This window comes from Oncorhynchus gorbuscha, linkage group LG22, assembly GCF_021184085.1.
Source record: "Oncorhynchus gorbuscha isolate QuinsamMale2020 ecotype Even-year linkage group LG22, OgorEven_v1.0, whole genome shotgun sequence".
NCBI lineage: Eukaryota > Metazoa > Chordata > Actinopteri > Salmoniformes > Salmonidae > Oncorhynchus > Oncorhynchus gorbuscha.
The window spans coordinates 22389628-22413426 of record NC_060194.1 but is presented as its reverse complement, the minus strand read 5'-3'; the positions used below and the strand labels follow the sequence as shown (position 1 = coordinate 22413426).

At 40.7% G+C, this 23799-nt stretch overlaps 1 protein-coding gene across 3 annotated transcripts in view; it reads left to right on the top strand.

Annotated features, from left to right (window-relative positions):
* Window positions 1-575: 575 nt before the first annotated feature.
* Window positions 576-23799, top strand: part of cdh6 (cadherin 6) — a 36965-nt gene continuing 13741 nt past the window's right edge. Inside the window, exons 1-5 of one of the 3 annotated variants that reach the window (XM_046322150.1) lie at window positions 580-714; window positions 11128-11191; window positions 14929-15280; window positions 22620-22914; window positions 23114-23233. In XM_046322150.1, coding sequence (XP_046178106.1) covers window positions 15047-15280; window positions 22620-22914; window positions 23114-23233 — 649 coding nt within the window. In that variant the 5' untranslated portion in view covers window positions 580-714; window positions 11128-11191; window positions 14929-15046. Of the gene's footprint in view, window positions 715-11127; window positions 11192-14928; window positions 15281-22619; window positions 22915-23113; window positions 23234-23799 lie in introns of all 3 variants that reach the window. The other 2 variants (XM_046322152.1, XM_046322151.1) reach the window with 2 other exon arrangements.

The following is a 23799-nucleotide window of genomic DNA, read 5'->3' as shown; positions in this document are numbered from 1 at the left end:
ACACTGACATTTTTCTCTCATTACAAAATGCATCCTGCAGGTTTTCACAACCAACAACCTCTGTGAATGTGGATCAAGACAGCTTGATTTAGGGCAGGTGGAAAATAGTGTCCATTGTGGAATAGGCCTATGTGACATTTCATTGTCCAAACTCAGTGGTAACAGTTGTAGGCCTATGGCTATAGGCTACATAAGGAACATTTGAAGGACACAAAAGTGTCTAGGTAGCCAAACCAAGGCAATAACAAATGTCATTATTGAAATGCTCTCATTGTCAAGGCATTGTCACAAACAAACTATCGTTGTAGCTTTAATTGTTTCAGTGTTTGTTGAATATGCAATTCTTTTAAGATGCTAATTATCTTTGAAAGGCAGGAGAACAATATTATCTTGTAAGAATGGCTCATGAGAAAAATGATGTGCCCCTGTCGCAAATCGCTTGGAAAAACCCCTCGTAAATATTGGTGATAAATTAGTCATTTTCAACTCAGCCTGTCCCTTTAATCGTGAACCAGCGGCTGACACCCAATCAGGAGCAGCTAGAGTCCGACTCAACTTCTAGGCTGAGAGAGCAAGGGATGCTCATCATGAACTAAAGAGAGAGAAAGAGAGGGCAAGAGAAGGCAGGCACCAGTCCGCGTTCAGTGAGTCAGTTGCATGCAACGGATTCACACAGGCGCGCATTGATTGAGCTTTCAGCTACGTCAAACATTGGTAAGTGATGTTTTATTTAGCTGTGTATGTTCAAATAGCGCTCATGAAAAAGTCGTTTTACAGTATTTAAAAACACACGCACTTTAAAGGGTTCCTTTTATTTTTATAGCTGAAGGATGATGTTCGATTTTGTGATAAATAGCTTATAACTTCATCAAAGTTGCTTTCATTGGATAATTTAATGTAGGACGATCTCATGAATTCGTCATAGTCGGTCTCATCAGCCTACAACTTCATTTGATAGAAAATAATTATACACTTCCCGAATTGCTGGATTTGACATGTACCGGTAGCCTAGGCTGACTGCAATATGGTTGTGTGTGTAAAAAGCTGCATATTTTCATGTTCCCTGGATAGTATGTCATGATTCAATTAGAGGTCCTAAATTATAATTATAACTTAATTTAATTGACCCGGCTTAAAGTTTTACTGTTTGTTATGTTCAGAGTCTAGTGGCAGTCATATCTTTAGCGGTAGTGTTGTTTGGCACTGTGTGGCTTAAGGTGTGTGTCCCCGTTTCAATGCGACATGTCAGAGGCTTGAATCAAGGCTACCCTGTAAACAATCCTTGTTTTTGAGATAAAAAAAAATGGATTATGAGGACCATGTTGTTTGTTGAATGGTCATGGAAGGTCTCGCGATATAGTAGCCTACTGTAGGTTGCTGTTGATATTGACATTGTTATTGATAAAGCACTCATAGCCAACAGTGTACACGTTTTGTGTCTTATTAGAAATACTTGATGTGTAGGTCTATTGTTTTATTTATTGTTTAGACACTGGCACTCTATTGCTGTGGAGTGTGCATGCACTCTAATGTGAATGTAGGTGCTACCCTAAATGCAAATCTACCCGTTAGTGCAGTGCTGTGGCAAGTCACCTGTATTTTACCATTCCCAGTCTGCTATGCCCATATGTGCAGAGCATGCCCCAGGAGTTTGTGAATGAGTAAGTATGTCAAAAAAGCAAATACAGGCAAAGCATTGCCATTTATTTTCCACAGCAACAAATGTCTTCTATTTAACCCATGTTTTTCTGGTGGTTGTCACCTTTATAAAAAAAGATTTCAGTTTGGAAACTGCAGTAAAAGTGCAGCAACTGCAGTCGACTGTGGTATTTTGGACCCAGTAATTGCAGAATAACTGCAGTGTACTGCAGTTTAACTGCAGTTACACTGCAAATTACTGCAGAATAAAACAGTGTTATTTTGGACACCGTATTTGCAGCATACAGTTATACCGCACTCTGACTGCATATTTTTCATAAGGGCAAATAGCGTTTTTAATGATTGAAAATGTAACCTTTTTCATTGTATTAATTCTGTGTTAAAGGAGAATGGAAACACTAGGCTTTAGAACACAATTTAACTGTAACTGTAAATCACCACTTTGCCATTGTTGCATCCCAAAAATGGCTGAATCCCAAAATTGTCTGAAAGACCATGAACTCTGTGCGCATTAATGAGCATTTTACAGCAGGTTGGTCAAAACAAGAATTGTGATTGGTTGAGACGCATTCTACGCCAAACTAAAAAACCTGTTTAGCATAGGTAAGCCTATGATGCAAACATGGGAATCTTGTTTTCTGTTCCATCTGACGATACTGTGTTAGCCATAGTTGGCTAGCTAGCAAGCAAGGGATAAGAGTGTTGCCAGCCAGCATGGCAATAGAACATTTAGAACAAACGACTGGGACTTCCGTTGATATAGAATAAAAAGACTTCACGACTGGACCACGTTTCTGGCAACCTAACCAATTTTTTTTCAGCCGCTCAAAATCATGAATAAGAATAATTTTTATGTTCCATCTGATGTAACTGTGTTAGAAATATTTGGCTAGCTAGCAAGCAACGAATAAGAGCGTTGCCAGCCAGCATGGCAACGGAACATTTAGAAGGAATGACTGGGTCGCGTCCATAGATATAGAACAAAAAGTCTTCACAACTGGGTCGCGTCTCGGGCAAACTAATCAATACAACGAACGGACAGGTAAACCAACATGAAATGCAGCTAGTTTGCTGTCTTACCAGCTTCAGTTTGAAGTGATTGCGTTAGCTAGCTCCTCTGAACAGTGTCCTGACAACAGAGCACATTTTCTATGCCAGGAAAAATCACACATCATGAATGTATCCAAAACAGCTTAAACAAACGCAAATGCAGCTACTTTGCTGTATTGTAGCTGAACTGTTTGACCCGACTGTGTTAGCCGTAGTTGGCTAGCTAGCAAGCAAGGAATAAGAGCACTGCCAGCCAGCATGGCAACGAAACATTTAGAATGAACGACTGTGTTGCATCCATAGATATAGAACAAAAATATGTCGTGTCTCGGGCAACCTAACCGACAGAATGAACAGCCAGCCGTATTGGCTAGCAACCAAAGACGTGTCAGGACTAGGCCTATATTTTTGTTGAGGGATGAAATAGTTGCCTATGAATACATTTATCGAAATAACCTGTTTTATTTCATTGGTAACCAGTTGTAGAAAAACAATTGTACACTCAAAGTTGTGCGAAATGACTGGCTGTGCATGGCTGTGCTGATCTACAGTACTCGGCTTATGACCACAGCTAAAAAAGTTGTTTAGCACGCCCTCTCGTGTGCAATTGCACAATTATTCATAGTTTGAAAGCTGAGAAACAATCCTTTCGAAGGATGTGACATACAATTGCACCACATCAATCAAATGGTAATCAACTTCTACTGACTTCCTGGTGCACAGGTGACATGTCAATAGTGTCATCCTCCTCAGTCCACCAGTGTCCTACAGACAGAGAGAGAGTATTTTTTTTACGTAGGCTGAATATACAGTATATAGGCCTAATAGTACATAACAATAATACACCATCGACAGTTACCAGGTAGGCCAGGATGATTTAGGATAGTCACCAAACGGACTACCAGCCTGAGCTTTCAGAAATCATAGCTATAGCTAGTCAAAAAGGATTAGGCTTCTGATTTAGGCTACATTCATTCTTGTAATCAACACCCAGCAGGCTTACTAGTTTTTAGGAATCATAGATTAACAGATACCTAATGAGATATTTAGCTATGTAGCTCGTTATCTAGATAGCTAACTAATAATGATATGGGTATCAACATTTTACTGGTGAAATAGCAATCCTGCAGGAGCCCTCTCTTGTGGCTGGCTAGCTAGCTACTGTAAAATCAGACACCAGCCAGTTAATTTGAGCTCTTAGCTCATACCAATGACAAATGCTCTTCAAATTAACAATATGATTATTTTTTTAAACGTATAGTTGTCAAAGGTGACATTAACATAAAAAAGGCAAGACAAGATCTAGATCTAGCTAGCTACTGTACCTTGCCTTTTTTTGGCTGACAGACTCATTTTATCAATTGGGAAAAATAAAAATGAACTGTATACAGTTTCTCACCTTGTGAGAACCCTTTCAGAGCCAGTGGAGGCAAGGCGCCTCCCGGTGGCAACATTCGCTTTCAGTCTCCCAGACAAAACTAACAATTTGCTCAACCCTGTCAATGACGCATTGGCATCAGCCCTTTGTATGGCAATTCAAGTTGGCACTACCTATACCTCTAAAAAAAAAGTTGTTCAATATCAAAATCCCAAAAATTTAGTGGTTTCTATGTTATGTGCACATGTTTAGTATTAGTGGATGGAATACATATCTTTGCTTAACTTTACTTCCTAAAGTGCTTCCATTCCCCTTTAAAGACCAATTAGCCTTTTCAAATTATTCAAATATTTGTTGTGGTGTGTGCCCTATTAATGAGTAAGGAAATGTATTTGTTGTAAATCACAACTGATTATTTCCACACCTTCTTGGGCACATAATAGTGCATACTGTACCAAGAGAGACAATGGGTGTAAAACCATTTCTCTGAATGTCAAAAGCCTGAAATACTGTTGGTTGATGATGATAATATTATCTTAGAAATGTCTGTTGTATGGATGTTGTAAATATCCCCAAAATTCTAAGTGTCTTCAGTATTCCCAGTACTCCCAGTACTCCCAGTTTCCCACTACCCAACCAGGTCACGGTGACCTTTGGAACAAACTGCTTTCCACTGATTAGCCTACTCCAGTAGAAGAGGATTGATTATCCTCTGTCTTAAAACCTGATTAAGAATGATGTGACCCTTCACTATAGGGAATTACGATTCATTTATATATCAACTATATGGGGTATTCCGATTGATTCTCATTTGGAAAATTCAAACAGCTTCTTTAATTGTGCCCTCATGTGGTCACAATGGGACATGCACACAGGAATGGATGTTCTTAAATGGGTATATTGATTCACATAGTGACGTTTTACACTCTCATGTGTCTCTCAAACATCTTTTCTATACTACATTCATCTACCATGTCTAAAAGTGTTATTGAGAGTGAGTGTGACTAGAACGTACCATCCACTGTATTCTCAGAAGACCTATTCTTGATTCATAACATATCTTTATTCATCATATCATCAGGAGTTTTATTTTACCATGACGTAATCGTAGTGCACTCACATTTGACAAACAGATCATTATCCAATTGAATCATATGGGGTCTGTATGTAAATGTACCTAGAGTTTGTAAATAGTTTTGAATGTAAATGTGCCTGTGTGCTCCGTCACCTCATTTGACAATGGGCCATTGTCCCGTGTGTTTGTCAAGCTAGCGAGGGGTTGGATTGCATTAACTAGCACAGGTGTGTCATCAGTTACCTATACAGGTGTTTTTTTATAGATCAAACTCCTGACATTTTGGATCACACCACAAATACTGGTCTTCTGAGAGTACAATGCACTATATCTAAGCCATTGAATAGTATAGGCGGAGTACAATGAATTGCAGAATTGATATCCTCAAATTAACAATTAATTTTGGCAAGTAATCTGTTCTCCTGTCTGGAGCATAGTATTACATTGTCTTTTGAAGACAACTTATGCCTCTTTTCAAAAATTGTCTTGCACTGTTTGACAGCCATGGCAATTATAGATTATAGAGGGAGCCTCATTTGCAGTCAGCAGGTCTTTAACAAGGCCTAATGTTGTCATTCAATCTCTCTCGGTTTTTTTAACGCTACTATACCTGGAATAACAAGGAAAAATTGCCTAAATAACAATTTACATTCACGTACTGCTATTAGCCCATACAAATGCATTGAATAACAGATAGTCCCCCCCTCCCCAATCTAAATGAAGTTTGTTCTGAAGTGTGTGTCCTTCTTCAGAGAGATATTAGAAAGATCAGGAAACATTAGTATTTCTTTGTATATATGTATTTAGCCCATTGTTTGGCATCTAAACAGTCCCCATATATACTTCCATAAATTTTTTCAACTGGTACCGGGGGGACCTTCAAACGAGTCTTGTGAGGCAAAACAACCGACATGTACATGTTCGTGAGAGTCTCATTGTTCCAAAGAGAACGTAGTAGTAGTAGTTTTTCAGTAGTTAGTCATAGTAGTTTGTAGGCCAAACCGGTCTGGACGCTACAGACGATTCTGTGAGAAGACCGATTTTCGGGACCAACACAGCTGTAGATTGTTCACCTTTCCCCGCAGAAGCGGAAGTGTTGCAGTATGTGGTGGATTAAGACGCATCCAATGCAAAAAAAACCTGATATCTCTAGTTTAAATGATACCTTAGGTTAATGGGCTGAAAAAAACTACTGTACAAACTACTGTACATTTAACAACCCAAAATGGAATAGTCTGCAAAGATCAGTAAAGGCAAGGGAATTGAAGTATTACTCTGATGATGTCCTAGCAGCTATGAAAACAGACCCATCGATTTGTTGTTGTTGATTGAGAAAGTTGCAACCTCTAGTACAAGTGTTATTTGTTATTTATCACAGGCTTTATCTTGTATCATTGGAGGATTGGCTGTAAATGCGAGTTTGGGGTGTGAAAAAGAGAGAGCTCTCTCCCCCCCCACCCAGAGGCTAACACACACCCTGGTGTGACACCCACACACATTCTCTTCTTTCCATTAGAAATACGAGCTTTATTGGTTTGTTTAATTCTCAAGCTTTGTCAAGCCTAATTGAATTGATTTGAAAAGAGGGCATTGATGTGCAGTAGGAAATCTAGTTTAAAACAGAATTGCTAATAGCACCAGTCGCTCTATTAACAAGCGTGGAAAAGAATGAGAATATGTTGGTAGATATGAAAGGCAACTATTAATGTTTTCCTTTGTGCTGTATATGGTTTTACCCTTGTATCATTCAGCTGTATTTTGTAAGCTGACACATTACTAGTAGGCCTATTTGTTTTCAGTATCTAATGATGTCATGCTCAAAGGTTGCTCTCCTATTGACCATTTGATGATATTAGGATCTCCATACCATTAACATCAAGCAGTTTATTGACCAAACCTGTGGCGTAACTCAAGATCACCAGTGCTTCTTCCACATCTTGAACATGATGACACATATTGACCTCTGAGGGTCATCCAGTGCTTGACCCTGCTCTTCTCCCACTGCACTGCTCTCTGCCAAGGGGATTTGGCTGAAAGCTGCTCCCTCTGACATGTGGGTGTTTAATGTGTGGGAACATGGAACAGGGAGTATTTCACATTTTAGACGTGAAATATGAAATGAGGACAGTAGGAGAGGACAGTAAGAGTCAGTTGAAAATGGACAGTGTATTTGGCCATATAATTATAATATCTATATATACTGAACAAAAATAGAAACGCAACATGTAAAGTGGTTGGTGCCATGTTTCATGGGCTGAAATAAAATATCCCAGAAACTTTCCAAATGCATAAAAAGCTCATTTCTCTATGTGATTGTGCACAAATGTGTTTACATCCCTGTTAGTGAGCATTTCTCCTTTGCCGAGATAATCCATCCACCTGACAGGTGTGGCATATCAAGAAGCTGACTTAACAGCATGATCAGTACACTGGTGCACCTTGTGCTGGGGACAATAAAAGACAACTAAAAAATGTGCAGTTCTGAAACACAACACAATGCCACAAATGTCTCAAGTTTTGAGGGAGCGTGCAATTGGCATGCTGACTGCAGGAATGTCCACCAGAGCTGTTTCCAGAGAATTGCATGTTCATTTGTCTACCGTATGCCGCCTCCAATGTCATTTTAGAGAATTTGGCATTATGTCCAACCAGCCTAACCACGCTAGCCCAGGACCTCCACATCTGGCTTCTTCACCTGAGGGATCGTCTGAGACCAGTCACCCGGACAGCTGATGAAACTGTGGGTTTGCACAACCGAAGAATTTATGTACAAACTGGGAAGATAATCAACGTGCCTGTCATCCTCACCAGGGTCTTTGCCTGTCTGCAGTTCGGCATCAACCGACGTCAGTGGGCAAATGCTAACCTTCGTTGGAGAAGTGTGCTGTTCACGGATGAATCAGTGTCATGATTCCTTTATGGTTAATTATCTGAGGTGCAAGAAGACCATAGAACAAGGCCAGGTATAGACTAATGACTAGACAAGCTGGTCAGATCCTGAACTGCATTATGGCTAAAAAGGGAGAGAAATACAATCAATTCTGCCCTACAGCCGCTGTCATATGTGGGATGTAGGCTAATGACTAATTGTCCCCCCCCCCCTCTCTCTCTCTTTCGCTCTCACACATAAAGAGTAGCTCCATCAGACACTGGCACATTTGCATTGTAATAGTGAGGCAGCCACATTCCAGTGCTTGGACACAACGGTGGAGAGAAAGCTCTGACCTGAACACTCCTGCTAGGTCTTTGCACAAGCAGACCATAAAGCTGCCGTTCTCACGCTTTCTCCTCCTCCAAGGAGGAATCCCAATCAACCAACCACAATACAAACACGCTATGAGACACTGGCTTACAACAGGCAGCCCCATTGACAAAGACGCCATAAATGAAAGACCCACACAGTTTAATGGGTTGTCATCTTCTTTAGTATCCAACACCTAAAGGAATGAACCAGGCATGGATCGTTGAGGATCCAAAACAGCTTGGGGGTTCTAAATAGCACAAACACACACACACACACACACACGTATTAATCTGGAAAACTGTTCGCTGACATCTTTCAAGTTTGCGGAATTTGTTTATACTCAAAATGCAATCACGTCAGAAGAGCTTCTGTAGGTATGGAACTGACATGCGTCCAGCCATTTGAAGACAATTCTGGAAACAGGGCAATACAGGACAGATAGATACTGAATCGGATGTGGCACAACGTAACGTACATTGCCTCCAAATCACATTATGCCCCTCTTCCAGTTACGTAATTAAGAGGTCCCATCTGGTATGAGCGCGCCAGCGACGCTCCCTGACAGTAATTGTGTTGGTGCACATGTCAGTCCCATTCAGGGGACTCAACATCTATTATCTCTTCCTGTTAAGATTAGTGCACAAATGTTGCTGGGGAGATTATAGCTGGAGTGGAGGGGGGGACTGGGACCCTTGTAATTGAAGGGAGAGGAGAGGAGAGGAGAGGAGTGGAGAGGAGAGGAGAGGAGAGGAGAGGAGAGGAGAGGAGAGGAGAGGAGAGGAGAGGAGAGGAGAGGAGAGGAGAGGAGAGGAGAGGAGAGGAGAGGAGAGGAGAGGAGAGGAAAGGGATTACCATTCATGTTGTGTGATAGTCTTTTCTACTCAAAGAATTGGCACTATAATGGTTGTACAAGCTCAAATCAGACTGGTCAATGCAAATGTAGTATGCATGTTTTCAAGTCATTGTTTTGTAAGATCGTACAGGTTGAATAAGATATGTCAAATTATCATTTCGTCAGTTGATTTCACACATTGTTTTGTTTTCAATGGTACAAAACAAAGAAAGAACAGATGTTACTTGACATGAGATCTTTATCACCTAGAGCATACAAGTCAAAGAGTGCTGCAAACAGAGCCAAGCAAGGTGATAGATACTATATGGCATCTTGAACAGACAGATCAATAGGTATCGACGGCCCATTGGTCTCTGGAGAATGACAGTCAACTGTTTGGCTGCTTATCGCTCTGGGTGGTGGCAACCTGATAGCAGGCCCCGTCCTAACATTCACCACTTAAACACAATTTACCTTCCAGACTTGCCCTTTTTGGGGAGAGAGTTGAAAACTGTAGTATAGATACAGAAAAAACATGCACTGGGGTACTTGTAGTGTTCTTATAAATGCAAAATGCTGAGTTTATTATTTTATATCAGCCTCTGCTGCTTTAATATACCAAACGCATACATTTTTGTAATACAGTACATGGAACCATACTAAAACTGTTCCAAAGTTAAAGTCAACAGGTTCCACCTCCATGCCTTATTCATTAGAAGTCTAAAGACAGTGTGTATGTGTCTGTGACACAGGCAGGCATTAGGTGCCTTTATGAGGCTGCCCTGCCCTGTTGTTGTAGTAGGTCTTGTACCTGTCGACCGCCTTCTCTCTCTCCCTCCTCACACGGAAGCAGCCCAGGGCTGACATTCTCCTTTCTTCACCTCTAATTGCTCCTATGGGACTCATCAGGCCCGCTGAGGCTAAGGCTGAGGCTGTCTGCAGGGAGGCCCCCACTACTCTTCAACACCCTAAAGACGTCCTTTTGCTTCCCAGCTGAAACAGTTTGGAAGAGTTTGTGCATATATTATGACGACATTTTGTGAAGTTTCTGTTTGTTTTGGACTTCGGTAAGGGTTTTTTCGGTTGTTCGGGCATACAAACATGTTTCTTAAGGTAAGCCGAAGTTGGTATCCCGAAGTCTACGCCCCTTCGTCCGTGATTGGTCAACAGTAGGGATTTTTCAGTAAAGTCTTTGTTGTCATTCAACGAGAGACGACTCGTTTTCATGCACATTTAGTAAGTTAGAAATACTGCACCAAACACCCTCGACAAAAACGTCAAAATGAATGACCGATTTATTGAGTTATCATAGATTAACTTTTTTGAGGATGTGACTATTTTGAGGATGTAGATACTAACGACGGTGCCACAAAATGGACAAACAGTACTATTGCTGATTTTTCCCCAGTTTTTTCAGCGAAGGTCTATTAAGGCAGTATGAGAGCACTAATTCGGTTCGGCTAGCCGCTAGCCGCTAGCCGTAGCATGCTGACGCCTTAAAGTACAGCCCTCCCTCTACCATGAAATGCAAGGCTTTAAAGGCAGCAGAGTGAGAGAATGAGTGTCGTGTCACCTGAAGGTCATGCTAGATGGTCTAGTAAATTGGTTTGTGTTGTACTGTCATGAGATGGCTTGTTGTCCAAAATGGAAGATAGATTTTCTTTTTTTTTGCATTATGGATTTAACAAAAATCTTCATGGTAATGTACAGTATATAGGCTGCATTTGGATCGATATTGTATGTATCAAATTCAAATTCAGAGTACAGAATGATTATCCAGCTTAATGTTGAATTATTTAGCAGCCATTGGATGGGTTCAACGTGTTATTTTATTGTACAGAGGTAGGCTCCAGTGAATATTAACCATTGCCTTGTTCGTTCATCTCTAGGGCTGTGGTGGTCACGAAGTTTCATCAGCAGGTGATTGTCAAGCAAATAACTGTCGGTCTCACGGTAATTTACCATTAATTAAAACAAACACAATTAGCATCTCCTGGCTTCCACACACTGATGCAGACCTTTGGAACATCTACATTTTAAAAAGTCTAATAAGTCCATGTAATATAGCCTACACCTTCACAATAAATCCATTATTTATTTTAGACAGGTCTAAACAAGCATGATAAGAAGAAAATGTTGTGTATTTCAGAACAGAACAGCATACTCCTGAGTTGTCTTTATGTTAGATCCTGGGGTGGCTATGCCAAATGGCTGTGCGCTACACTAGTTCATTTAGCATACAAGATTTGCTTGGAATTCCGTGGCATTATTTTATAATATGAAGAATACAATTGAACAAAGCTCAATAAACTATAAGTAAGTGCGCTCTTCTGTGTTGAGCGGTTAACAAAGAAATAGGTACTAACTTTAGATGTTCTACAAACGTTGGGCTATATGTTTTGATTTTTATACATTTTACATTTACATTTACATTTAAGTCATTTAGCAGACGCTCTTATCCAGAGCGACTTACAAATTGGTGCATTCACCCTATGACATCCAGTGGAACAGTCACTTTACAATAGTGCATCTAAAACTTAAGGGGGGGGGGGTGAGAGGGATTACTTATCCTATCCTAGGTATTCCTTAAAGAGGTGAAAAGCCTGCATGATGCGACTCTAATGATTTGAAAAAAGGCGCTTGAAAGGCATGAGCTCTGCTTTGTTTTTTTTTGCGCAGGCTGTACACACATCATTAATCTCTCATTCACAATTTGACAAGCACTTGATAATGCCTCGAATTTCATCCCCTTTGTGGCTGTAATGAACCCTAAAAAAATCCATGCAGTGCACTCCGAAACACTCAGGTCTTTCTCACAGTCTACAAGTGAAGACAGACACATCGGGGACGCAACTGCGCACGTCCTTATCCAATTCCGAGGTGCATATTGTAGATATTGGAAGAACTGTCCACATTTACTTTTCGTCAGCCAACAAGATGAGTAGGCCTAAGGAACAACAAAAGCACTAGCCTATGTCAATCTACTGTCACCTGTGGTATTATTTTTTTTTTTTTATTGAACCTTTATTTAACGAGGCAAGTCAGTTAAGAACAAATTCTTATTTATTTACAATGACAGCCAACCAGCCAACCTGACAGCCTATAGTACAAAGGTCAACCTATTCTATTCTGTGCAAGAAATAAATATTTCAAATATAGTCTGGGATAGTTGTGGGATGCACTAGATCCCAAATTAATACAACCACAAGCATTAAAAAATATTGTTTTACATAAAATAAACATTGTTTTACACAATGTGGCTGACACAACAGATCAGGATTTAAAATGTTGATAAACTATTAGGCTTTTTATTCACATAATAAACCCAGCAATCTCACAGATTATGCACATGGCATAAGCGGGAATGCTCCGTTAGTGGGAAAACACCATTATCAAAAGTGACCGCAAATCTGATTATGCATTTAATGCTTTTTTTGAGGCATTTTTATGGTGAAAATTATCTTCCCCAAACTTGAAACTCACACACTGCGTATGTATGTCTGCCAGTTAGGCTCTACACCCCAGGTAAAGCACATTCATGTGCTTCATTTTAAGATGTTATTTGGCCACTTGAGTTGTGATACACACCTTATCAAAACATATAGGCCTATGGGCTAGGCTTCATGAGGTGTGCGACTATGATTAGAAAAAGTCAGGGGAAAAGTCTGTTTCTTATGCTGGGCATCATTTACAAGTGATAATATATAATATATATTCATAATAATATATAAGTGATAGGCTAATATTGTCACCCATTAGACTATTCTTAATTGAATCTTGTCTTTACATATACTACATCAAATATTTGTGAAATTTGTTTTGATTTAGAATGGACCATTATCATGCACCTGTCTCAAAACAGGGGTAGCGGGAAAAATACACCTATGCACTTAAATAGCCAATGGGGGATGCTTTTCCCATGATTCATTGTCATTCCAGCAAGGTAGGCTATACTCCTGTTGTAAAGATAAGCAATGTGCTTAATATTAGGAAAGTTGCGAAATAAATATAGTAGGCCTAGCCTACAGAAAGCTGATGGGACCCTCCTCTTTTTAGTAGAGGCCATCACTCTGTTTTGTCACGCAATTGCATAGCCTATAGAAATGTTGCGCAACATGAGCTCATGGGCTCTCATGAAGTGTTTGACTCGATTGTTGATTACGTTTGCATTGATGTCAGAGTAATTAGAGGGACAGTAGAGTGCTGAGTACCAGGCAGTTAGTAAGTTTGGTAGGCTACGAATGATCATGAGCAGCATCAGAGTTTGGAGAAGCCTTGTCACTGTAACTAAACGGTCACGTGGAATTTGACTGCCTTCATGACTCTTGACCGCCGGTGTGGCGGTAATACGGTCACCGCAACAGCCCTATTCATCTCACACATGCTGGTATTCAGTCTGCACTACATGAATCCCAGTCTCTCAGCAGGACCTGTGAATAAATTAGCAAACATTTTGTAGTGGGAATGGATGGGAAGCTGTCTGTGTTCTCTGACATAGTATGTAACAAAACCACTCTAGATCCAGGTGACTTCCCCCAGCAAGACTCTGTCAGGGGATTTAACAGGTCACAGAGCTGAGGGAAATGGCTCCCGGCTAGGCTGGGGCCTTGACTAATGTGTTTCACTAGGCTAGCCCCCATTCTGCTCTGCTGCCTTCTAGGGAAGCCTCACTTCCACACTGATATACACAGGGATTAGTCCCCTCAACTGAGAATATAGAAGAGGCAAAGAGCCCCCAGCCCCCTGTGTTCCTTTTAACCTGACTGATTCTGACAGCAAATCAATACGCTTTGGTATCTGTTACCTTATTCAATTAGTCCATTTCATAAAGCAGGCATAATGGCCCTAATGGAGGACATGTCGAGAGGTCAGATGGCAGCAGTAGAAAAACAACGGCATGATTGCAGGAGTCAATTCGCCCATCGTAATTATGTCTTTTAACTGATTCATGGCCCCTGTATCCGTCCCTCTCACCATCAGTGAAGCCGTATTGACCCTTAGCTTTCTATGCTGATGAGTAGATACACATGCACTTAATGTCAGCACAGATGCTGTAAATCGCAAATTGTAGAGGGGGGAGAGAAATGCAGAAAATACATGGGCACTACCCCTCCCCTTTCCACTGCAATCACATTGGCAATTTCCTTGATAAGTAGTAAAGGGGCCGAGGCATGGCTTGTTGTGTGAAGCAGGGAAGCTGGTGATTGCTGGAAATGACATGGTGGCCTGATGCTTCTGTCTGTGTGTGGTTTATACATCATCTGGTCAGGACATGCATGGCATGTGATTAGGCTGTATAACACCAATGTACTGTATATTGTAAGAGACTGAGAGTATTCTAGATGGGGAAAGGGGTATTGCCGTAAGTGAACAAATTGCTCTGTAAGTGTTGTGCTCTCTAAAATAGAGCAGTTCATGTGGATTTGAACTATTGATCGATTGATTGGTGTTTTAAGTGCAAATCCTTTTTAGCCTTTTTTTAGTTAAAGGCTAATTGAACACCAACATTTTTCTTCTTCTTCCTTTTATCTAAATGAAGATACATTAAGGTTGATAGCATGTCATTATTCAATTGTCTGTCTGTTTTTGTGTATTGTTTGTTTTATCTGTATTCAGATCATGATACACATTACTTTTCAAAAAAGATGGAAATGTGTCCCTCTAATCGTTCCTCCTCTTCCCCCTGACAGGTTCCAACACAGCCATCAAGGAATAGGACAATGAGGGTGAAGCCCAGCTCCCTTATAGGATGTAAATATCAGGGCAGATAGAGGCTTGGCTTTTTTGTGCAAACACCACAGTTCCACTATGAGGACTTGCTTGCTGGTCATGCTATGGGCGTCCCTGTCCCTCTACGTGGATAACATGTCTATTACCAGAAGGATTGTGGTGGAGATGGGAGAGATGGAAGGAGAGAAGGAGGAGGACAGAGATGGAGGAAAGGGAGAGAAGCTACTGAAGCGTTTCAAACGAGGATGGATGTGGAACCAGTTCTTTCTACAGGAGGAGTACACTGGGAGTGACAAGCAGTACATTGGCAAGGTATATCCTTTTTGTCTTATTGCAGCTGTGCACTTCTGAAAGAGCAGTGTGGGGAAAACCCCACTCTGTTATTGTTGAATTCTGGCCTTGACACAATGACCATATAAATATTGAGAAATCTCCCAGAGCATCAAATGTCAATGTCACTGGCTAGTGGGACCACATCATATCCCCCCACCAGGATTGGGTTTTTCTGATGTAACACAACAGCATACATTGCATGTTTTAGAGGCTGGAGAGAGGAGAGCTACTAAAGCTACTGAGGCCCTGTACCCTGTAGTACCCTGTAACTCTCCAGGCTCTCACAGCGAGACCCAGCTTCACAGAGAAGCAGGGAGATAATCAAAGATTGAGAGAAAAAGGGCAAAGAGAAAGGGTTGGGAGTGGGGGGGGTAGAGGCAGAGGGATAGAATGGCGTTCTGGAGCCACCACCATCAGTCTTGCATGAGGTTACTCTGTCGAGCCCTGGGGAGTGGAGCAGCACTGTGCAGTGGATTATTTCCATATGCCTTGTAGAAAATAATTCACCTTGTCAGGTCCCTCTTTTTTTCTCCACCAAGCCTGCCTCTGTGTTGCCATGCATATAATGAGATGTTATCTGTCACATGTGCTTTTCACTGTTCTGTCCTCTCTGGTGGGACTGAACAGCCTTGTTGTGTGTTATAGATGTTTAGGTGGACATTGTTTACCACCGACAGCACTGTTGAAATGCATATAAGTCTGCTGTCGTGAAGATGGGACACACTGAGCATGGTAGAGGATATAAACCCAATTCTATGCCCATTGCTCAGAGTTGCATAATGGCTACTTAGAGGCATGGGAATAAGAGATGAGATGAGGCAGGAACATATGTGCTGAAAGGGGAATTGCAGGTATCATGTGTTACATGTTGGATTTAGATGAATGAGACATCTGTGGGAGGATACAATCATTAATTGTTGATCATGTCAAAGCTTTATACCATCTTGGCTTTCTTCTTTTTCAAAGACTGTCTCCTTTCTTTCCCTAGATGATTGTGAACTCCCGTTTCATTCACGTGTGTATGTTCTGAGACTGTTTTGTTCTTTGACATTTAACTAGAAAGGGCTTACTGTGTGTTCTCAATGACAGTGATCAGAGGGCATTGAGAGTTCACTCTGATGTTAATTGATTCATTCAGTGGATCTCTGTTTGTAGCAGTGTATCTATATAGACAAAACTACTTGGAGAGGTAGATATACTGTTTGACAGATTCATTGGTATGTTGTACTAAATACCATAACGTTTACAAACCATGTGGTATGATTTTTTACTCCATTTACAAATCAAGGCGTTGTCAGCAAAGCAAGACCATATTATGGAAAGACGGAATGAGTCACTTACCACTCAGGGACCACCAGTACCCTTCCCGTCACCTCCCCTACAGTTGAAGTCAGATGTTTACATACACTTTAGCCAAATACATTTAAACTACGTTTTTTTTTTTTTTTTTTACAATTCCTGACATTTAATCCTAGTAAAAATTCCCTGTCTTAGGTCAGGTAGGATCACCACTGTATCACTTTATCACATTCCCAGTGGGTCAGAAGTTTACATACACTCAATTAGTATTTGGTAGCATTGCCGTTAAATTGTTTAACTTGGGTCAAATGTTTCGGGTAGCCTTCCACAAGCTGGGTGAATTTTGGCCCATTCCTCCTGACAGAGCTGGTGTAACTGAGTCAGTTTTGTAGACCTCCTTGCTGGCACACACTTTTTCAGTTCTGCCCACAAATTGTCTATGGGATTGAGGTCAGGGCTTTGTGATAGCCACGCCAATACCTTGACTTTGTTGTCCTTAAGTCATTTTGCCACAACTTTGGAAGTATGCTTGCGGTCATTGTCCATTTGGAAGACCCATTTGCGACCAAGCTTTAACTTCCTGACTGATGTCTTGAGATGTTGCTTCAAAATATCCACATTATTTTCCTCCCTCATGATGCCATCTATTTTGTGAAGTGCACCAGTACCTCCTGCAGCAAATCATCCCACAACATGATGCTGCCACCACCGTGCTTCACGGTTGGGATGGTGCACCTCGGCTTACAAGCCTCCCCCCTTTTCCTCCAAACAAAACGATGGTCATTATGGCCAAACAGTTCCATTTTTGTTTCATCAGACATGAGGACATTTCTCCAAAAAGTACGATCTTCATCCCCGTGTGCAATTACAAACCGTAGTCTGGCTTGTAAATGGTGGTTTTGGAGCAGTCTTCTTCCTTGCTGAGCGGCCTTTCAGGTTTTGTTGATATAGGACTCGTTTTACTGTGGATATAGATACTTTTGTACCTATTTCCTCCAGCATCTTCACAAGGTCCTTCGCTGTTGTTCTGGGATTGATTTGCACTTTTCGTACCAAACTACGTTCATCTCTAGGAGCCTTAAAATATATCAACAGGTACAACTCCAAGGCCATGACATCATTTTCCAGAATTTTCCAAGCTGTTTAAAGGCACAGTCAACTTAGTGTATGTAAACTTCTGACCCACTGGAATTTTGATACAGTGAATTTTAAGTGAAATAATCTGTCTGTAAACAATTGTTGGAAAAATACTTGTGTCATGCACAAAGTACATGTCCTAACCGACTTGCCAAAACTATAGTTTGTTAACAAGCAATTTATAGAGTGGTTGAAAAATGAGTTTAAATGACTCCCGACTTCCGACTTCAACTGTACCTGTCACTCACACTCTACCTCACAGCCCATCTAATGCAAACTGTAAATCCAATGTTTTGCTAGCAGGGGTCAATTCCATTTTCATTCCTCTTAGATAAGGTCATTTCCATGTAAAAGGACCCATGAGCACCAATATGTGATGTTCATGAGCATGTCAACTTGGAGGTAAAATTTAAGCTAAGAGTATATATTTTTTTTAAATAGGAGCATTTATATATTTTTCAACCATTTCCATCTAAAAAATGTGGGAATAGCAAAGGCCCCTACCAACTAATATCAACACTTTTAATTTTGGATACATTTTTCTGACTTCTGTAAGTTGAAGAAACATTGCCTTGTGCCTTGATATTCTGTTACCAAACACCCACACTCTCCCTCGTAAGGAGGAAGCTATTAAAAGTACACAGAAGTAACAAGTAAAGGTAGACCTATCAATTAGTTCCAGTGTTTTTACTCATATAATGGTTGTGTATTAATTATTAAGTATTTAAAAATCTAAATGTCTCAAAATTGGTAACGGAATTTCTGCAATTGATTTGGGAAATGGTAAATCAACTACAGTTGGGTTCACAGGTTTGGACAGCACAGTGCAGTAGAGAAAAGTAGAGTACAGTTCAGTACAGTGCACAGTAGAGCACACTAGAGTTGAGTACACTATAATGTACTGCATTATACTGTACTCTACTGTATGGTACTGAACTCTACTCTGCATTACTCTGCTCTACAGTACTCACATGTGCTCTACTGTACTATACTGAAGTGTACTCTACTCCACTGTACTGTAATGAACTCTCCTCTTCTACTGTTCTGTGTTGTACTCTACTGAGCTCTACTGTGCTGTGCTTTGATGTCCAAATTTCTGAAACATAGAAATTCAAATTTGATCTGTTCCGGACCAACCACATTTGGTCTTGTTTGGGGGCGGAGCTCACTAAAATAATAGCCAGTGTGTAGAATAATACCCAAATATGCAAAGTAGGATGTTGCATATTTATACCTCTGACTACCTATTTAGGATACATCACCATGAAGAGAATTACATTAATATCTATGATTATGCATTTCTGTGTAGTACAGATCAGGGACCCATGATGCAATTCCGTTACCAGGTGTAAATCCACTTCACTTGCTGTAGTTCAATAACCAAAAGGCATGTTGTCAAAGTAAATGTGTCATGTCATAGCTGACACCATTCTTTCTGCAGACATCTTGAATCTTAATTCAGAGCAGATATTTAACAGTTTTTGGAAAACGTGCACATAAAACAGGACGGAGAATTTCCTACATTCTGTACCCAAACTTTTGCATCTGCACAGTTCATCCAGTAAATGTGTTTTTGTAAAAAAAATTGTGTAAATTGTTAAAAGTAGACCTTTTGCATATAGTTAGTTGTATGGTTGGTTAAACTTTGAATTCAATGGGTCTCAGTACATTTGCGTAAATGAGGAATTGCCCATAAGGAATTTCCCCATTGGAATACTATTCCAATCCCTAAATGGACTGTTGAACACAGTTATTGTATCGTAGATACACTACATGACCAAAAGTATATGGACAACTGCTCCTTGAACATCTGATTCCAACATCATGGGCATTAATATGGAGTTGGTCCCCCCTCTGCTGCTATAACTGCCTCCACTCTTCTTGGAAGGCTTTCCACTAGATGTTGGAACATTGCTGCAGGGACTTGCTTCCATTCAGCCACAAGAGTTTTAGTGAGGTCGGACACTGAAGTTGAGCGATTAGGCCTGGCCTGCATACGGCGTTTCAATGAGAGGTAGACCAATTAATCGATCAATTAAGTTTTTCCAACGCGATACCGATACCGATTATTGGAGGAGCAAAAAAAAAGCCGATACCGAATAATCGGCCGATTTAAAAAAAAATATTTGTAATAATGACAATTACAACAATACTGAATAAACACTTATTTTAACTTAATATAATACATTAATAAAATCAATTTACCCTCAAATAAATAATGAAACATGTTCAATTTGGTTTAAATAATGCAAAAACAAAGTGTTGGAGAAGAAAGTAAAAGTGCAATATGTGCCATGTAAAAAAGCTAACGTTTAAGTTCCTTGCTCAGAACATGAGAACATACGAAAGCTGGTGATAACTTTTAACATGAGTCTTCAATATTCCCAGGTAAGAAGTTTTATGTTGTAGTTATTAAAGGAATTATAGGACTATTTCTCTCTATACCATTTGTATTTCATATACCTTTGACTATTGGATGTTCTTATAGGCACTTATTGCCAGTGTAACAGTATAGCTTCCGTCCCTCTCCTCGCCCCTACCTGGGCTCGAACCAGGAACACATAGACAATAGCCACCCTCGACGCATCGTTACCCATCGCTCCACAAAAGCCACGGCCCATGCAGAGCAAGGAGAATAACTACTCCAAGTCTCAGAGTGAGTGATGTTTAAAACACTATTAGTGTTCACCCCGCTAACTAGCTAGCCATTTCGCATTGGTTACACCAGCCTAATCTCGGGAGTTGATACGCTTGAAGTCATAAACAGCTCAGTGCTGTTTGAATTAATTCTTAGAAGCCTGCTGCTTCCTACCGTCACTCTGTCAGACTGCTCTATCATATCATAGACTTAATTATAACATTATAACACACAGAAATACAAGCCTTTGGTCATTAATATGGTCGATTTCAGAAACTATCATTTAAAAAACAAAACGTTTATTCTTTCAGTGAAATACGGAAGCATTCCATATTTTATCTAACGGGTGGCATCCATTAGTCTAAATATTGCTGTTACATTGTACAACCTTCAATGTTATGTCATAATTACGTAACATTCTGGCAAATTAGTTCGCAACGAGCCAGGCAGCACAAACTGTTGCATATAACCTGACTCTGTGTGCAATGAACACAAGAGAAGTGACACAATTTCACCTTGTTAATATTGCCTGCCAACCTGTTTTTTTTGCTAAATATGCAGGTTTAAAAATATATACTTCTGTGTATTGATTTTAAGAAAGGCATTGACATTTGTGGTTAGGTACAGTCGTGCAACGATTGGGCATTTTTCGCAAATGCGCTTTGGTTAAATCATCCCCCGTTTGGTGAAGTTGGCTGTCTTTGTTAGGAAGAAATAATCTTCACACAGTTTGCAATGAGCCAGGCGGCCCAAACTGCTGCATATACCCTAACTCTGTTGCAAGAGAAGTGACACAATTTACCTAGTTAAACTAAATTCATGTTAGCAGACAATATTAACTAAATATGCAGGTTTAAAAATATATACTTGTGTATTGATTTTAAGAAAGGCATTGATGTTTATGGTTAGGTACATGTTGGAGCAACGACAGTCCTTTTTCGCGAATGTGCACCGTATCGATTATATGCAACGCAGGACACGCTAGATAAACTAATAATATCATCAACCATGTGTAGTTAACTAGTGATTATGATTGATTGATTGTTTTTTATAAGTTTAATGCTAGCTAGCAACTTACCTTGTCTTCTTACTGCATTCGCGTAACAGGCAGGCTCCTCATAGTGCAATGTAAAGCAGGTGGTTAGAGCGTTGGACTAGTTAACCGTAAGGTTGCAAGATTGAATCCCTGAGCTGACAAGGTAAAAATCTGGCGTTCTGCCCCTGAACAAGGCAGTTAACCCACCGTTCCTAGGCCGTCATTGAAAATAAGAATATGTTCTTAACTGACTTGCCTAGGAAAAGGATTTCCTCAAACTGTTGCCATGAAGTTGGAAACACAGAATCGTCTAGAATGTCATTGTATGCTGTAGCATTAATATTTCCCTTCACTGGAACTAAGGGGCCTAGCCAAAAACAAGGAAAAACAGCCCCCAACCAATAGTCCTCCTCCACCAAACGTTATAGTTGGCACTATGCATTCGGGGAGGTAGCGTTCTCCTGGCATCTGCCAAACCCAGATTTGTCCATCCGACTGTGAGATGGTTAAGCGTGATTCATCATTCCAGAGAATGCGTTTCCATTGCTCCAGAGTCCAATGGCTGCGAGCTTTACACCACTCCAGCCGACAGTTGGCATTGCGCATGGTGATCTTAGGGTGGTGTACGGTTGCTCGGGCATGGAAACCCATTTCATTAATCTCCCAAAAAACAGTTCTCGTGCTGACGTTGCTTCCAGAGGCAGTTTGAAACTTGGTAGTGAGTGTTGTAATCAAGGACAGACAATTTTTATGCGTTACGCGCTTCAGCACTCGGCTGTCCCGTTCTGTGAGCTTGTGTGGCCCACCACTTCGAGGCTGAGCTGTTGTTGCTCCTAGAAGTTTCCACTTCACAATAACCACTTACAGTTGACCGGGGCAACTCTAGCAGGGCAGAAAGTTTACAAATTGACTTGTGGAATCCCATGACGGTGCCATGTTGAAGGTCAATGAGATCTTCAGTAAGGCCATTATACTGCCAATGTTTGTCTATGGAGATTGCATTTCTGTGTGCTCGATTTTATACACCTGTTAGCAACTGGTGTGGCTGAAATTCCCAAATCCACTCATTTGAAGGGATGTCCACATATTTGTGTATATATTGTTTAGTGCAGTATACATCCAGTATTTGCCTTGCTGTCATCTCTCTGAAGGCCCCATTTCTCACAGGAGACAAATATGTTGACTATTCTTTTGTTTTTCTATGGCAGCTCCAATCCGATATGGACAGGGGGGATGGAACCCTGAAATACATTCTAAGTGGGGACGGGGCTGGAGACATATTTACCATTGATGAAAACAATGGCGACCTCCATGCCAATAAGAGACTGGATAGAGAGGATAAGGCTTTCTATACCCTCCGAGCCACCGTGGTCAACAAGAACACAGGCATAAAACTGGAGCCGGAGACAGAGTTTATTGTTAAACTCCATGACATCAACGACAACGAGCCAATATTCACTAAGGAGCTTTACACTGTCAGTGTACCAGAGAGGTCCAATATGGGTATGTGCTCTTTAACTTCGACATTTCAACGTCATGACCCTTCAATTTAACTCCCTTTGATGATAAAATATCAGCACGGTTTCAAGGTCAATGGGAACTTATTAAAGTGTAAAATACCATGTATGGTTTTGATCATGTGGATGTGAGTTCGTATTCATCCTCAGCGATTAACAAAGCCTTTTTTATCTTCCATTCTCAGGTACTTCAGTCACCCAGGTAACAGCCACGGACGCAGATGACAGCATGTACGGGAACAGCGCTAAACTACGATACAGCATCAGCCAGGGGCACCCGTACTTCTCAGTGGAACCCGACACAGGTCCGTCTGTCTGTCTGTCTGTCTGCCTGCCTTTATGTCTTTCTGCCTGTCTGTCTGTCTGAAACAGCTGCAATGCTGTCTAATCCCTCAAAGCAATTATTATTACAATGAAGAGAGAGACTGTAATGCAATGTAATGTTCAGAGTCAGACTTCCAGAGCAATTACTATTCTCTCAGCCCCCTGTGCATTTTCCAAAGTAGACTGAAACATTGAATCATTTCTAATGTGCACTCTGGAACATTTCCCGTTGCTGGTTCTGTGTTTAAACAAAAAGGAAATGGAAACAAAAAAGCCTCCAACCGGCAGATTATTGTGTGGCTTAACAGCGATATGGTTCATCCCTGATGTGACATGGACGATGATGTCCCAGTCACACCAGAGGACATGAAATCCTACGAACGTTGGAGAAAATAGATGTTTCTAAGGGTTAATCTGAAAACAGTCATATCATAGATTATAGAACCCATTCAAACAAGCCAGGCCAGGCATTATTGTATAGGATGGATGTTGGGTCCGTTGCCATTTTCACTGTCTCATAAAAATAATTAGGTTGAAGTCAGAAGTT